This window comes from Mobula birostris, chromosome 11 (genome assembly GCF_030028105.1).
Source record: "Mobula birostris isolate sMobBir1 chromosome 11, sMobBir1.hap1, whole genome shotgun sequence".
Classification (NCBI taxonomy): Eukaryota; Metazoa; Chordata; class Chondrichthyes; order Myliobatiformes; family Myliobatidae; genus Mobula; species Mobula birostris.
The window spans coordinates 79,528,942-79,547,555 of NC_092380.1; the positions used below are offsets into that span (position 1 = coordinate 79,528,942).

Genomic DNA, 18,614 nt, shown 5'->3' on the forward strand with positions numbered 1-18,614 from the left:
TGCCGTAAAGCAGTGTGCTGAGGACGCAGGCCCTGTAGACTGCAACTTTGGTGTGCGTCGTCAGCTTTCTGTTCTCCCAGACTCTCTTTGTCAACCATTCTATTATGGTTGTTGGAATATTGATACGCCCGCAAGAAAATGAATCTCAGGGTTATATGGTAACATATAAGTATTTTGATAATAAATTTACTTTGAACTTTGAACAATATTATTTTCAGCTCTTCAGTTGTGCAGAAAACCATATTCATAATAACTCTTCTAAAAAGGGGAAGATACACTACTAATGGCTTTCAACTCCTTTTAAAAATCTGCATCTTTGATTCTATTAAATAATCTCATAGTCATAATGATGGTGCCCTTACCATTTACTTACCCAATGGGAGTCAAGGTTAAACAGAGAGCCATTACTCATCTATATAGGGGTTTCAATGCTTTGGCCTTCTGTTCTCATATGCTGGCAACCGCCACTTCCCGCTCACCCTGCCTCTCATTATCTGCTCCATTCCTCCCATCTCTTGAGTATGGAGATAGTCATGGAGCCTCCTCCTCCGTTCACCTACTTAGTTGTTTCTGAAGCTTATGATTGGATATGGGAGACTGAAAAATATTGATTTGATCAATCTACAGCTTTATCAAATTTATCAATTTAATAATATGATGCTTCCACTGTTTAACATGAACGCTTTAACCACACCAAGATAGTATCTTATTTTTAGCTGGTGGTATTATTCTTCTTCTGCACTCTGTAGTCACACAAGGTTGGTTTCTTGCAACATATGTTTATGGAAGGCCATGTCATTATAAATCTATTGCAGCGAGAGGCCCACAGGCCTTAGAAATTCCCAGGTTTGAGCTGCTGAAATTCAAGAAAATTGCAGATGCAGGAAATTTGAAATAAATGTTGGAAAATATTCAGTAGATTAGGAAGCTTCTGTGGCAAAAAAAAAATTGGATCTGAAATATTAACATTGTTTCTCTTTGCCCAAACTGCCATTTTGTCACATCCCAGTTGTCTTTGTGTTGGATATGTCTGTCTAGCTTTTAACTAAGAGTATGCTAGTTTGTGACCAGATACCATCAGTTAATGGTGTAACCAGCGATATTTAATCTCCAATTCAATTATTACTGCACAGCATAAAACATTGATTTCTTATAACTGCCAGAACAAAAAAATAGAAGTAACAATAACCTGTCAGATTATTGAAGTGAAAGTTACGAATGTAAAGACCTTTAGCTCATTGTAGGTTACTGTGATGAAAATAATAGTCCAAAGGAAAGAGATTTCTGAGAATAGATCTTATTACAAAGTTATTTTTATGGAAAGTAAAATCATGAAGTGTAAGAAAATGGTTTGGAAGTTGAGAAATGGCTTTATTCTATATGAAGGATTTGTGTGTTAGAAGTAGATTTACCAATTTCTTGACAACCACTTTTATCTTTCCGCAAGCTCGAATTTCTGCATTTGTTATGTAACACAATTCAAATTCAGTAGCATGTATGATCTGGTACAGTATTTAAGACACACCCTTGTGGGATTGAGCCATAAACCCAGAACACCCTCAGGCTGTGTTTGTCATTGATGCCAACAACATATTTCAATGTTTCAAAGTACATGTGACAAACAGAGCTAATCTTATATCTTTATAATCTTTATAAAAACCCTGTGATTTCATGGGTCATTGACATCAGAAGGAAGACCTTCTGTACAACTGTTTTAAATACTTGTATAAGGCACGCCTATCAGCTGTAGCTTTATATTTTTTCCTCAGCCACTGGAATTATTTTTGTTCCTATTTATATGCGTAGCTGAAAGTTTCATTGTAGTTCTATACCAGATCAGCATATCTCACAGAGAAGAAGTTTAGAATATTTGTAAATTGAAATCACCCACTCACCAATTTTCCATCTCTATGAAGTGAAAAGGTAGCCTTTCCTTTGGTAAATAAAAACAAAAATACCTTTGCATGCAAATAATATTTGAAATTTAAAACTCTCAATCATGAAAGGTTGTCAAATGAATTTTTAAAAATTATGTTAATTCTTTGGAGTACTAAATAAGGAACAAAAGCATGTAAGTTGAATTGAGGTATAACTTTGCAATGTCAGTAAGATCAAAGAGCTGATTGTGGACTTCAGAAAGGGTAAGACTCTGGAACACACACCAGTCCTTAGGGAAGGATCAGAAGTGGAGAGAATGAACAATTTCAGGTTCCTGAGGATCTAACCTGATCCCAACATATCGATACAGCTATAAAGAAGGCAAGACTGCAGCTGTATTTCATTAGGAGCTTGGGAAGATTTGGTTTGTCACCTAAAACACTTGTAAATTTCTACAGATGCGCTGTGGAGAGCAGTCTAACTGCCTGCATCACCGTCTGGTATGGGGGTGGGGGAAGGCTACTGCACAGGATCGAAGGAAGCTGCAGAATTAGTCAGCTCCGTCATGGCACCTAGCCTCCGTAGTATCCAAGACATCCTTAAGGAGCTGTGCCTCATCCACTACCATCCAGGACGTGCTCTCTTCTCATTGTTACCATCAGGAAGGAGGTACAGAAGCCTGAAGTCACACATTCAATGATTCAGGAACAGCTTCTTCCCCTCTGCCGTCCGATTTCTGAATGGACACTACCTCACTACTTTTTTTATTTCTGTTTTTGCACTATTTAATTTAACTACAAATATACATATACATCTTTACTGTAATTCACATTTTTTTCTACATCATCAGGTATTGCATTATACTGCTGCCGCAAAGTGAACAAATTTCATGACATATGCCTGTGATATTGAACCTGAATCTGATTCTGAGATCATTGATGACCAATTGAATAGCAATTAAGTATCTTAGGCCTAAAGGATTTACTTACTTTCAAGTTAGCAGAATTCTTCTTCTGCACTCCCCTCCCCAACCTATTACCCTCAAGTATTCAAAACTAATTATTTAACAAATGTGTTTTTCTCAGTTTAGTAACAATGTAGCTTACACTTTCATTTTCCCAAAAGAAAATTTCTACAGAGCTGGATATGCAGTGTACTATTAGCATAAGATGAAGAGAAGTGCAACAAGAAGCATTTTTACTTATATAAATGAAACTTCTGCTACATTTAGGGCAAAGTTATGGCAGCAGAGTGGTAATACCTCCAAAAAATTTGTAGACTTAGTTAAATTTTACTTGACTTTCAATGTGAGCCATGGGGTAAAGAGCTCGTCTTCCCAAGAATTTAATGTACTTCCATTCATAATATAACTACTGATTTGATGTTTGTACTGAAATGTATCACCACACATTTTATGTGATGCGTTCCCTTCCTTTAACTCAGCAAAATCTTTTGGTAGTTTCATCAATAATTACTTCAAGTGTTAGGATGATTAATTTTAATCACGTGGATATTGTCATAGACAATAATTGTTGGCCTCTGACTGAACAACTTACTTCCAATGTGACATGTTAAGGTTTCTATAAATGTTTGCACATAATATAGTTCTGCAGCAGTACTCCATAATTTTCTTTATCATACAGAGCTACAGACTAAAGCAGACTTATGCATACATGAATGGTTCAGCTAACTGCAGTAGTCCATTTGAACTTTAAAAATACTATTATTTGTTATTACCATAGATTTTATAAATTAATTGCTTCAAATAATATTAGAATCAGAATCAGGTTTAATATCACTGGCATGAAATCTGTTATCTTTGCAACAGCAGTACAATGCAATACATAATAATGGGGAAAAATGTCAATTATAGTAAATATATATATATATATATATATATGATGTATATTAAATAGTTAAATTGAATAAGTATTGCAAAAATAGAAATAAAAAAAGTAATAAGGTAGTGTTCCTGGGCTCGTTGCACATTCAGAATTCAGATGGCAGAGAGGAAAAAGCTGTTCCTGAATCATTGAGTTGTATCAATGATTTAGCATGTGTCAAATTATATCAAGCTTAATTTTATTAGACAAACACTCGTGTATTAACAGCAACAAATCCTTTCTTTCCCTCTGTTTTTATCTTGAAAGCCCTCCCAAAAATATCCAGAAAGTTGACTCGTATTGCAGTATCCATTTGTATTCATGTGATATTCTAAATGATTTCACACCACTGAATCATGTTGTGCTTTTGTCACCGCATAATAATAAAGTGGATTCCAGTTAATTGAGCCATCAGCTAACCAGGGCAGCCACTTATTTGGAACAACTCTAAAAGAACAAAACCAAATTGAGAAAATAGCTAGGATTCCCTTGCTTATTTGGGACATTATGCTGATTAATTGGGACAGGAGACCGTTACCGAATAGTTTCTAACTAGCATCAGATGCGTACATGTCGCATGACTGTTGGGTACTGCCCCGTGCTTAGAGCGAACAATTTTTAAATAGCGTCACTTGCAAGTATTTGTGTTCAAAAAGCAGTAACTTTTGTTACTGATAGTTGACTATTAATAAGCAGTAAGACAATTCAGAACTGTTTTGCTCACTGCAGTTTCAATCATTCAGGCTTGGAGATGCCAGAAATGGCTGGGAGTGAAATTGGAATGATTTCACTACTTCAACAAGTCATGAAGTACAATTTACTATAAATTATAATAAGAAATATGAAATACCTTTTTCCAAAAAAATCAAATTAATTAAGTAGTGCAAAAACAGAGCAAAAATAATAAGATAGTGTTCATGGGTTCATTGCTCAGTCAGATATCTGATTGCAGATGGGAAGAAACTGCCCCTAAAACATTGATGCACATCTTCTGGCTCCAGTACCTCATCGCTTATGGTAGCAATGAGAAGAGGGCATGTCCTGGGTGGTGGGATCCTTCATAATGGATGCCACTTTTTTGAGGCATCACCTTTAGAAGATGCTGGGGAGGCTGAATTTACAACCCTTTGCAACTTTTTCTGATACTGCGCAGTGGCAACCAGTTCAAATGGTCGCCACAGTTCATCTATAGAAATTTGCTATAATCCTTGGTGACATACCAAATCTCTTCAAACACCTAATGAAATATAGCTGCTCCTGTGCCTTCTTTGTAATTGCATCAAAATGTAGTGCACAGGATAAATCTTCAGATCAACACCTAGGAAATTGCTCACCCTTTCCACTGTTGCCACTTGATGATGACTGCTGCGCGTTCCCTTGAATTTGCCTTCTTGAAATCCGCTATCAATTCCTTAGGCTTACTGACATTGAATATAAGGTGGTTGTTGCAACACCACTCATCCAGCTGATCTGTCTCAGTCCTGTGTGCCTCCCCATCACCATCTGAGATTCTGCTGACAAAAGTTGTGTCATCGGCAATTTTATAGATGGTATTTCCACTGTGTTTAGCCACACAGTTAAGCTGCAACAACAGCAAGACCAAGGAACAGACTGTGGACTTCAGGAAGGGGAAATCAGGAGAACACAACTCATTGAGGGTCAGCATCGTAAAGGATGAGCAGCTTCAATTTTCTCAGCAGAATCTCTGAGGATCAGTGATGCAATCACAAGGAAGTTATGCCAGCCTCCCTACTTTGTTAGGAGTTTGAGGAGATTTGTTATGTCATCAAAGACTCTTGCAAATTGCTGTAGATGTATAGTGGTGAACATTCTGACTAGGAGCATTATGGAGCCTCCAATGTGTGGGATTGCAGGAGACGGGAGAGGGCTGCAGACTCATTCAGTACCAACATGGTCACAACTCCACTCACCGTTAAGAGGTGGAGCCTCAAGAGACCATCATCATCATCACCATCAGGCGCCGTGCCCAGTTTGAGCTTTGACTGCCATGGCCCACACACTCCTGTTTCGGGTCAAGTGGATCAATTCATTGGTGTTCATTTCCAGTTCTCTAGCTGCTGTCTCCATCATCATTTGTCTTTGTCTTCCTCTTGTTTTCTTCCCTTCAATCTTTCCCATAATTACCGTGCATTCTAACTCCTCTTTCCTAATCACATGCCCAATGAAGTTACGTTGCCTTTTCATGATCTCATACATTATTTCTTTTTTTGTGTTTGCTCTGTTCATAACATCCTTGTTGGATATTCGTTTTTTTAAATGGGGAAGACATAAAACAAGTAGAGAATTTTTGCTACTTAGGAAGCTGGGTGACATCAGATGGCAGGTGCGGCATGGACATCAAAAGAAGAATAGGGATGGCAAAAGACACCTTTACGAGAATGAAGAGTATACTGACCAATACTAAGCTAGGCATGACAATCCACCTCAGAGTACTGAAATGTTACGTTTATCCAGTTATGTTATATGGCTCAGAATGTTGGACAATATCTAGTAACATGAGGGAACGAATTGAAGCAGCAGAGATGTGGTTTTTGAGGAGGATACAAAGAATATTAAGAAGGCAACATCCTTCATGAAGGATACTCATCATCTGGGATAATATCTTCTAGTTTCTGCTGTCAGGTAGGAGGTACAGGAGCCCAAAGACCAATACTCACTGATTGAGGAACAGCTTCTTGCTCTCCGCCATCAGATAAGAATCAGAATCCGGTTTAATTTCACTGGTAAATACCATAAAATTTGTTGTTTTGTGACATCAGTACAGTGCAACGCATAACTTAAAACATTTATACATAGTACTGTGCAAAAGTTTTATGCATATGTAAAAATTTCTATAAAACAGATGTGTTTAAAAATAATGAAATGAGAAATTTCTAAATATCAAGAAAATTACTATAATGAGCAGTAAACAGTTAAAAAAATAAATCAAATCAATATGTAAAACTGTATTAGTCTCTTAGGTACACTATTGTGAAGTTCTATCAGAAAATCGCTGGGAGGTTGTTTTAAGCATCTTGGAGAACTTGTCACAGTTCCTCTGCAGACTTTGGCTGTCTCACTTGCTTCTGACTCTCCAGGTAATCCCAGACAACCTTGATGATGTTGAGATTAGGGCTCAAGGGAGGCCATCCTATCTAAAATCATATAAAAAATCTAGGTTGCCTAAGTCTTTTACACCATAAGACCATAAGACATAGGAGCAGAATTAGGCCATTTGGACTGTTGAGTTTGCTCTACCATTCAATCATGGCTGATCCTTTTCTCCCCTCCTCAGCCCCAGTCCCCAGCCTTCTCCCCATAACCTTTGATGCTGTGGCCAATCAAGAACCTATCAATCTCCACCTTAAGTATACCCAATGACCTAGCCTCCAAAGCTGCCTGTAGTAACAAATTCCACAAATACACCACCCTCCAGCTAAAGACATTTCTCCGCGTCCCTGTTTTAAATGGATGCCCCCTGTCCTGAAACTGTGCCCTCTTGTCCTAGAGCCCCCCCCCACATGGAAAACATCCTTTCCACATCTACTCTGCCTAGCCTTTTAACATTCAAAAGGTTTCAATGAGATCCCCCCTCATCATTCTAAATTCCAGCGAGTACAGGCTCAGAGTCATCAAACGTACCGCATATGATAACCCTTTCATTCCCAGAACCTCCTCTGAACCCTCTCCAATGACAGCACATCTTTTCTGATGTAACGCCCTGGGAAAGGTTTCAATGCTAGTGTAATGGTTTCTCTGTAGCAGCAGTGCTTGGGTTATGACTAGAGATAACGGGAGCTTTGGATTGTGCGGTGTCCAACGAGGGGAGTGTTTTTCTTTCTTATGTGCCCAACAGCAAGGTATTCGCGGGCTGTTGTTCGGCAGAAAATGGAGAGAGAAGATGCCAGAACAGAGAGGTCATAGACTGCAGGACAGAGTGGACTTGGAATGGGGTCGGGAATCGATGACGCCCGGGGGAAATCGATGGAGAACTAACAGATGGGAAAATCATGAGCTCCAACGTGCGCGTTGGACTGTTTCATTAAAATGGGCCATTTTCTTTTTGTTTTCTTTACTAACCCTGTTGTCAAATTAAGAATTCTAAAGCTCAATTGTTTAATTGCATATGGTGTACTGTTTGTTATTTTGTGGTACTGATTTGTAACAGGGGAAAACGTCATGCAGCATCCACATGAACAAGATTTCACAAGTTTGGCAGGCCAGAGAGTGCCATCCCCTAGACTAACGCCGCCGGCCGATCCTGAGGGTTACAATTATAGGGGTATCGTTCCGGGATTGATTGCGTTGGATTCTGTGTGATTGCCCTGAGCATTGAACCAGTGGGTTACGTGCTTTAAGTCTGTGCTAGTATGGATGCTGCTGGGGTGGAGTGGTGGTGTTCATCCATTGGGGTTACTGGTAACTAATTGCGTGCATGTTGAGTGGGGCAGATATTCATACTCCTGATGAATTGTTAATTTGCCTGTTAAGTACTGTTAAAGCTGTCGGCAAAGTTATGATTGTGGGACGGAGGTTATGATAAAACAGCCGGTACAGCCCTTGTTTTACTTCAGAGTAACGCTGACGTAAAGTCGAGTTTCCTGTAGCTGGGGGTGGAGACTTCAAAGACAGGGTTCCCTCATTTCTGAGGTGTGAGAGAAAGAAGTGGGTGGGTTTGTAATGTCTAATTATTCCCTGTTCCCCAGGGCAGAGTGAGAATTCTGAGTTAGTGTCCGCCCTTACCTCTCTGGTGAGTAAATGGAAAAATGCCCAGGTCCAAAGTCCCAGCTATGTTAGGCTTGGCCTATTCTCTGGAATAACACCCACCCATAAAGGGGAGGAGGAGTATGAGACTTGGGCGGAGCAGACTTCTCAGTTGTTAGATGAGTGGCAGTGCTCTGATGATGTAATGCAATAGAGATTGGTTGAAAGTTTGAGTGGGCGGGCTGCTGACATGGTGAGAGCTGTGAAGTTCCTGTACCCGCTAGCAAATGGGGCCGATTACATGAGAGCACTGGAAAATCCATTTGGCAGGACAGGAAGCCCAGTGGAGCTCATGGTGGGGTTTCAGAACATGTGTCAGGAGAGAGGAGAAGAAGCTTTCTGCCTACATCTTTTGGCTAGAGAAGCTGCTAAATTGCTTGTGATGCAGAGGGGCCATTCAGGTCGCTGAGGTGGATCAGTTAAGAATGGACCAGATAACAAAGGGCGCCCAGTCCCAGGACCTGATTGCTTGGGGTCTCTGACTGTCTTGTAAGACACGTCCTCTCTCCCTCATTTGCTGAGCCAATCAGGGAAGTACGAGAGGAGGAGAATGTGTCGGAGGCACAGGAGGCCTCAGTCAGCATGGTACAGTCCTCGGTAGTGGTCCCCTGTGGTGAAGTGACCACGGATAGCCTGCCCTGGGGAGTGGTAGAGGAGATTGTGGCAGAGTTGAGAACTGAGATGTCCCGGTTGTTATCAGCGGGTGTGACCCCCCCCCCATATGATGGAGCTGATAGGAAGGCGGATCCTCTAAGGCAGGGGTGTCAAATTACCGGACTGCGGGCCACATCCAGCTCGCGAAGGGGTCCAATCCAGCCCGCGGGATGATTTGGGGGAAAAAATGTATGTTCACGATCATTTATTATGTATCTGTACGGCAGCCGCTCTCTCTCCCACCGCTGTCTGTGCCGCCTACTGCGCCAGCAGCTTGTTGTGTATACTTAGAAAACAAACGGCGGCAGTTAACCACCCGCTGTGCGTAAGCACCTACCACGCTGCCCTGAAGACCACTAGGGCCCCACTTACGTCGTCAGACACAGTATAAACACACAGAGTACTCAGGTAAGTAACACCTGTAGCAAGGCTGAGACAGTTTGCTGCTGTGGTTCAAAATGCTTTCCAAGAAAAGAAAAGTTGACATCGAAGGTCGGATATTCAACGATAATTGGAAAGATCGTTTTTCCTTCTGTGAGTTCAACGGCAAACCTGTGAGTCTGATATGCTCGCAACAAGTGGCTGTAGCAAGAGTAAAATATCAAACGACAGTATGAGACGTCACACAGAGAAAAATATGACAAGTACGCAGGACAACTCAGAATGCAAAAGGTAAGCAAGCTTGAAGCAGCTCTGAAAAAACAGCAATCAGTGTTCACCAAAAGTCGAGAGACTCATGATGGAGCTGTCAAGGCCAGCTATATTATTGCCAACAAAATAGCTGCTGCATCGAAGCCATACTCAGAGGGGGATTTCACCAAAGCATACATGCTGACGGCGGCTGAGCTGGTGTGCCCTGAGAAGGGACAGGCTTTTGGTAATATCAGCTTGTCAAGAGATACTGTGGCAGAGAGAATCGGGGACCTTGCAGGAGATTTGAACAGTCAACTAAAAAACAAAGTAAAGTCATTTATTGCCTTCTCTGTTGCAATTGATGAGAGCACTGACGTGACTATTTACGGGAATATTTATTCGTGGTGTTGCTGCATCTTTAACCGTCACTGAGGAGTTTGTGGAGATGGTGCTCATGACAACTACCACAACAGCGAACGACGTTTTCTCCAGCCTCGTCGAGGCCTTGGACAGACTGGGGGTTGACTGGAGTCACGCTGTCAGCGTGGCAACAGATGGCACACTGTCCATGGTTGGGAAAAAGGCAGGTGTTGTTGCGAAACTCAGAGAGAAAGTTCTGACAGAGAATCCAGAGCAGGAATTCCGGAATCTTCATTGTGTTATACACCAAGAGTTGTTATGTAGCAGGAACCTGAAAATGGACAATGTCATGGATGTAGTAATCAAAACAGTTAACTTTATTAAAGCCAGGGGACTCAACCATCGGCAATTTGACACTCTTTTGTCCGAAAGTAATATTGGACACTGCCTACGCTACCACACTGAAGTCTGCTGGTTGAGCAGAGGTGTTGTACTCAAACGTTTTTTTCAATTACGTGCGGAAATTGGACTATTCATGTACGAGAAAGGGAAGCCAGTGGCAGAGTTGGATGACCCAGACTGGCTTCATGATCTTGCATTTTTGGTAGATATAACAGAGCACTTAAATGTAGTTAATGTTAACATGCAAGGCCGCAACAAACTTGTTACGGAATACTACGACAGCATTCGTGCCTTTCAAATTAAATTAGGCCTGTGGGAGATGCAACTATCCCAGAGCAACCCAGTTCATTTCCCCTTTGCAGTCTGTGCGTGTCGCTCATGGGAATAATGACAACATGGACAGGTACAAGGACAAAATATCACAGCTGAAAAGTGAGTTTCAGAATCGTTTCCAAGTCTTCACTCAGCTTGAGAAGGAATTCTCACTATTTTGCTTGCCGTTTGCCGTCAACGCAGCATCAGATGTGCCGGAGGAACTCCAAATGGAACTAATTGAAATTCAGTGTATCTCGACTTTGAATGTCGACTGTACCTCTTCCTAGAGATGCTGCCTGGCCTGCTGCGTTCACCAGCAACTTTGATGTGTGTTGTTTGAAATATAATTTGAGACTGTGGGTCTGGACTCATTCTATCAATACCTGGGACCGATATGCACCAAGATGACAGACTTTGCCTCAAAGATCCTTTGCATGTTCGGGACAACATATCTCTGTGAGCAGGCATTCTCCATAATGAACATTAACAAATTCAAACTGCACTCGCAGCTGACACACAGACATCTAAATAACATTATGAAAATCACAACTGCCCAGAAACTGGTCCCTGATGTTGACAGGCTGGTTAAAGCCAAGAGATGTCAGGTGTCTGGAAGCAGCAAGTGAAAAATGAGTGACACTGTTTAATGCACTGCAACATGTAAGCAAAATGCATTATGAAATATTGAGTGTCATAATATTGTGATTCATTCATTTTCTGACTATTCTATTATTGTAAATGTGATCACTTCAATAAAAATTAGAGGCTAACTGTGTTTGTTGTCTAATTTTTAATTGCTGGAAGCAGGCTAATAAAAATTAGGTGCAGTTGTGTAGCCTACATTTACCATTTGTTTCATTAGGTCTACATTTGTGTCTGCTAATACTCGATTTCAAATGGTTTATTAATGGAAAGGGTGTGGCTCCCAAAACAATCTTAGCCAAAATAGCATTGTTTTTTCTCTCTCTCTCATCACAACTTTCTTGCAGCCTACGACTGTAAGTTAATACCAATCATAAAAATAATACTTGCTAGGCAATCCTCTTCATAAGAAACGAAATTCGTAAAGTGAAACACTTTGTGGTTATAGCAGAGACTGAGACACATGAGAGCAGGTTGAAAAAACAAAGGAACCAAAGCTGTGGGAGCACACGCATGCGTGCACAACTGATCCAGCCCGCATGAATTCCCATTGCCCAATCCGGCCGGTGAACTAAAATGAGCTTGGCATCCCTGCTCTATGGGGACGGACTATGCGGAGGGCTGCTAGCAGCTGGGGTCACGCAAGAAGGGGAGCAGCCGGTATGGTCTGTCATAACTGTGGTGAAGAGGGACACTTCAGATGTGAATGTGAACGATGGGAAACCCTTCGGAAAGTGAGCCCCCGGCTACCTAAGCAGAGAGAGTTGTGGGGAAAACTCAAAAGAGACACAGTGAGGGGATGGCCTGGCATATCGGGGGGTGGGGGGGGCAGGACATCTTCCCAGCAATCTATCAAGGAACACCCTACAGCAAAGAACCATATTCCTGAAGGCTTAGTGGGGCCAAGCTCCAGTGTATCGTTACAGTTAGAGGGTATTTATGCCAGAGTCATTCTCGACACAGGGTCGCAGGCCACTTTGCTATATCATTCATTTTACAACTAGTACTTGACGAATTTACCATTGACGCCACTCAGTGCACGAGAGATCTGGGGTCTGAGTGTGGGTGATTATCCGTATGATGGTTATCTGTCAGTGAAGCTGGAGTTTGTGGAGGCCGATGTGGGAGTGGCTGAGGTCCTTGATACATTAGTGCTAGTTTGTGCAGACCCCAAAGAGAAGGGCGGCACGACGTTTCAATTTTTGTGGCGACCAACACTCCTACTGTGAGAAGGCTAATGGGAGCCTGCAAGAAGAAAGCTGGAGAGAGCTTCCTGAGAACATTGTCCATTCACCCGGTGTTTCGAGCTGCTTTTGAGGAAGTGTGCGGCTGCATTGGGCCAGATAACGAGTCCAAGCCAGTCGTGTTACGGCACGGGGAACTAGCAAGAGCAATGGGAAACCCCAAATTTACTGGAATGCCTGAGGGTGGGGCCCTCTTAGTGGATGCTCCGGAAGACCATGAGGAGGAATCTGGATTACTTGCCTGGGGTACTGGTGAGGCCTGAAGCAGAAGCCCTCGGTTGTACAGACGAACAGGATGGCAGTGATTGTCAGGAACACTGCGAAGAGGAATGTCACCTTCAAGCGGGGGATAGCCTTGGCGCATCTTTTCCCAGTGACGGTAATGTCTAGTATCCCTGTGAGACAAGCCAGAGAAAAACTATTAGAAAAAGGGGGAAAGTTGACCGCTGAGTCATTCAACTTTGGGGACCCCCTCGTACCTGCGGGTTGGAAGAGGAAGTTGATAGAGAAGATGTTGAAGTTGGAAGGTGTTACTTCCTCTGATGAGTTTGATGTGGGTTGTTCCAAGAGCAGCCATCACACTATCCGGGTGACCAACGACACCCCATTCAGAAAGAGGTCGTGGTGACTGGCCCCTGTGGAGGTGGGAGAACTTCAGCAGCATTTGTGTAAGTCAAAGGAATCTGGGAACATCACTGAATCTCGAAACCCCTATGCATCCCCAATAGTAGTGGCCAGAAAGAAGAATGGGAAGGTATGGATGTGTGTGGACTATAGGACTCTGAACAGGCATATGGTCCCAAGGATCGAAGAGGCACTGGCATGCCTGAGTGGTGCGAAGTGGTTCCGTGTGCTAGACTTGAGGAGTGGATATTACCAGATCCCCATGAGTGAGGCTGACAAAGAGAAGACAGCATTTATATGTCCAGTGGGATTCTACCAGTTTGAAAGGATACCCCAGGGCACATTGGGAGCTCTGCAACCTTCCAGCATGTCATGGAGAAAACGGTGGGGGCTTTGAGCTTGCCTGAGGCATTGGTGTATCTGGATGACCTCATAGTGTTTGGGTCCACCTTGGAAGAGCATGAAGAGAGGCTATTGAAAGTGCTGGGCCGCCTGAAAGCCGAAGGGTTAAAACTTTCCCTGGACAAATGCCAGTTCTGCAAGACATCTGTCAGCTATGTTGGAAACATGGTCTCATATTATGGAGTAGCTACGGATCTGGCTAAGATAGAGGCAGTGCCACCCGGCCAAGGCCCCAGACTGTGAGCACTTTGTACTCGTTCCTTGGGTTCTGGAGGGTAAAGAGTATCTTAGCCCCTCAGAGCCTTTTGGACCGAGGTGGGATGCAAAATGTGAAGAGGACTTTCAGTTGCTGAAGGAGATGCTGACCCAGGTACCTGCACTGGCTTTTGCAGACCCCCAATTGCCGTATGCACTGCATACGGGTGCCAGCAGAGAGGGCGTAGGGTGTGTCCTGTATCAGAATCAGGGCACCGGGTTGAGACCTGTTGCATTTGTCAGTTGGAGTCTGTCACCCTCTGAGAGATAACCTGGGCATTGGTATCATTGGGTCAGCAGTTGTAAAGGGAGACCCGGCCTAAGCAGAGAAGGCAAAACATGCTGCAGTGTCTCGCTTACTGTGAGATTGGCCCAGACTGGAGTTGAGAAACCAGATCCTATACCGGGTCACATCACCTCCGGACCGACCTTGGCATTCCCCGCTGGTTCTGCCTGAGTAGTATCAGATGATTGCATTGAAATCACTTCATGATGATTCTGGACTTTTGGGGGTGGAAAAGACCTATGGGTTGCCCCAAGATCAGTTTTACTGGCCCCGAATGAAGCCGGAGGTCAAAGAATACAGCAAGTCGTGCATTCGATGCATACGGAGGAAGATGCTGCCTACGAGGACAGCTCCCTTGTACCACTTGCAGAGTGCAGGGCCCCTGAACCTGGTGTGTATGGATTTCCTGTCAATAGAGGCAGATGCCAGCAATATGGCAAATGTCTTAGTCATCACGGACCACTACACCAGATATGCACAGGCTTTTCCTACCAAGGACCAGAGGGCGTCCATGGCAGCCAAAGTGTTACGGGAGAAGTATTTCATTTATTATGGCCTCCCCAGGCAGATACATAGAGATCAGGGATGAGATTTCCAGAGTGGGCTCGTACATGAGTTACTGAGCATGCTCGGAGTCGAGAAGTCAAGGACTTCTGTACCCAAAATTAAGCTACTGGGTACTCACCATTTTATCTGATGTTTGGGTGTGAGGTGAGGTTGCCAATTGACCTACCACCAAAGACTCATCAGAAGTATGTGTCTGATACGTAAAGGGAGCTGAAAAAGGCTTATGAATTAGCTGGGAGCGCGACTGCCAAGCAGAATCAAGGAAATAAGAGGAGGTATGATCAAAAGGTTAGGCCATCCCAACTCATGCTGGGAGACCGAGTCCTCATGGGGAATTTGGGGCTACCTGGGAAGCAGAAGTTGGCTGACCACTGGGCGGCTATGCCCTATGTAGTGGAGAGTCAGATGCCAAATGCACCAGTTTTCTGGGTGAAACCAGAGGATGGGAATGTGCTTGTTAAGATTCTCCATTGGAACCACCTTCTGCTTCTGGGACGAGAAGTGCAGGTTCACCCAGAGCCTGACCTGGAGCCTACACCTAGTAGGAGGACTCTCCGGTGACGAAGGGCAACTGCAGGACCAACAGCAGGAGGGAATAGACCGGCCCACCCCTGAGTGGGACACTGATTCAGGGAATGAGGACATGGGGGTGTGGTATATGCTGCCATTTGCTAACTCCCCACTGATTGAGGAATAGACTCCCAACCCTTCTCACGCTGAGTCAGGTGAAATCGGTAGGGGGGGGGGGCGGTGCTATCTGTGGATAGCCTGGGTTGCAGCGGAACCCTGCAAGGGATGAAGCAGGGCTCAGCCAAGGCACAAACATAGGGGTTGAGTTGCAGGTAGGTGGGCACAAGTGATAGGCTGCGGGAGAGCTTGCCAGATGGACCAGAAGTATCCCCAGTAGCGTTGGAACATGAAAAGGTAGATGAGGGGGTAAGGAGATCTCACAGAGTCAGAAGACCACCGGATTAGCTGGCCTATGTAGCACCGGGGGGAACAGAGTGTGGCCCCTACCGCTTTGGGGAGCCATGTCACTGCCTTTTACACCTGGGTTGGACTTCGTGTTTTGCAGGAAGGGTTGGCAAATTATCTCAAAGTCATGAGCACATGACTAAATTTGGTGGTGGGAGAATGTAATGCCCTGGGAAAGGTTTCACTGCTAATGTAGTGGTTTCTTGTAACAGCAGTGTTTGGGTTATGACTAGAGATAACAGGGGCTTTGGAATGTGTGGCGTCCAATGAGGGAAGTGTTTTTCACAGGCTGTTTGTTCGGCGGAAGATGGAGAGAGAAGATGCCAGAACGGAGAGGTCATAGACTGCAGGACAGAGTGGACTTGGAATGGGGTCAGGAGTCAACGATGCCCGGGGGAAATCAATGGAGAATGAACGGATGGGAAAATCATGAACTCCAACATGCACATTAGACAGTTTCATTAAAATGGGCCCTTTTCTTTTGTTTTCTTTACTAACCCTCTAGTCAAATTGAGGATTATAAAACTCAATCATAGTCATAGTCATACTTTATTGATCCCGGGGGAAATTGGTTTTCGTTACAGTTGCACCATAAATAATTAAATAGTAATAAAACCATAAATAGTTAAATAGTAATATGAAAATTATGCCAGGAAATAAGTCCAGGACCAGCCTATTGGCTCAGGGTGTCTGACCCTCCAAGGGAGGAGTTGTAAAGTTTGATGGCCACAGGCAGGAATGACTTCCTATGACGCTCTGTGTTGCATCTCGGTGGAATGAACCTCTGGCTGAATGTACTCCTGTGCCCACCCAGTACATTATGTAGTGGATGAGAGACATTGTCCAAGATAGCATGCAACTTGGACAGCATCCTCTTTTCAGACACCACCGTCAGAGAGTCCAGTTCCATCCCCACAACATCACTGGCCTTACGGATGAGTTTGTTGATTTTGTTGGTGTCTGCTACCCTCAGCCTGCTGCCCCAGCACACAACAGCAAACATGATAGCACTGGCCACCACAGACTCATAGAACATCCTCAGCATCGTCCGGCAGATGTTAAAGGACCTCAGTCTCCTCAGGAAATAGAGACGGTTCTGCCCCTTCTTGTAGACAGCCTCAGTGTTCTTTGACCAGTCCAATTTATTGTCAATTCGTATCCCCAGGTATTTGTATTCCTCCACCATGTCCACACTGACCCCCTGGATGGAAACAGGGGTCACCGGTACCTTAGCTGTCCTCAGGTCTACCACCAGCTCCTTAGTCTTTTCACATTAAGCTGCAGATAATTCTGCTCATACCATGTGACAAAGTTTCCTACCGTAGCCCTGTACTCAGCCTCATTTCCCTTGCTGATGCATCCAACTATGGCAGAGTCATCCGAAAACTTCTGAAGATGACAAGACTCTGTGCAGTAGTTGAAGTCTGAGGTGTAAATGGTGAAGAGAAAGGGAGACAAGACAGTCCCCTGTGGAGCCCCAGTGCTGCTGATCACTCTGTCGGACACACAGTGTTGCAGCACACGTACTGTGGTCTGCCAGTCAGGTAATCAAGAATCCATGACACCAGGGAAGCATCCACCTGCATCGCTGTCAGCTTCTTCCCCAGCAGAGCAGAGCGGATGGTATTGAACGCACTAGAGAAGTCAAAAAACATGACCCTCACCGTGCTCGCTGGCTTGTCCAGGTGGGCGTAGACACTGTTCAGCAGGTAGATGATGGCATCCTCAACTCCTAGTCAGGGCTGATAGGCGAACTGGAGGAGATCTAAGTGTGGCCTGACCATAGGCCAGAGTTTCTCCAGGGTCTTCATGATGTTAATCGCTTAATTGCATATAGTGTACTGTTTGTTTTTTCGTGATACAGATTTGTAACAGGGGAAAACATCACGCAGCGTCCACACAAACGAGATTTCACGAGTTTGGCGGGCCGGATAGTGTCTTTCCCTAGACTAATGCCGCCGACTGATCCAGAAGGTTACACTTAAATAATCAGCCCAAAACTGTTCACAATACTCACAGTGAGGCCTCACCAGTGCCTTATAAACCCTCAGCATCAGATCCCTGTTCTTATATTCTAGTCCTCTTGAAATGAATGCTAACATTGCATTTGTCTTCCTCACCACTGACTCAACCTGCAAATCAGCCTTCAGGGTGTTATGCACTCCGCAGCTCAGATTTTTGTTTTTTTTCCCCATTTAGACAATAGTCTGCACATTCAGTTCTTCTACCAAAGTGCATGACCATGCATTTTCCAACAATGTATTTCATTTGTCACTTTCTTGCCCTTTCTCCGAATTTGTCTAAATCCTTCTGCAGCCTTCCTGTTTCCTCAACACTACCTGCTCCTCCACCAAACTTGTACTATCTGCAAACTTGGCAACAGTGCCATCTATTCCATCATCTAAATCATTGTTTTACAGCATAAAATGAAACAGTCCCAACTCTGACCCCTGCGGAACACCACAAGTTACTGGCAACCAACCAAAGTACGATCCTTTCATTCCCACTCACTGCCTCCTCCCAATCAGCCAATGTTCTAACCATGCCAGTAAATTTCCAGTAATCCCATGGACTCTTAACTTGGTAAGTAGCCTCATGTGTGGCACCTTGTCAAAAACCTTTTGAAAATCCAAATATACAACATCCAATGCATCCTCTTTATCTATCCCACTTGTAATCTCCTCATAGACTTCCAACAGGTTCGTCAGGCAATATTTTCCCTTAAGAAAA

The 18,614-nt window shown here is 43.8% G+C and overlaps 1 protein-coding gene across 1 annotated transcript; it reads left to right on the forward strand.

Moving 5' to 3' along the window:
• Nucleotides 1–10,007: 10,007 nt before the first annotated feature.
• On the forward strand, nucleotides 10,008–10,962 carry LOC140204688 (general transcription factor II-I repeat domain-containing protein 2A-like). The gene is given in 2 exon segments (XM_072271377.1): nucleotides 10,008–10,192; nucleotides 10,194–10,962. Coding segments are annotated over 2 exon segments (954 nt in total).
• The last annotated feature ends 7,652 nt before the right edge of the window (nucleotides 10,963–18,614 follow it).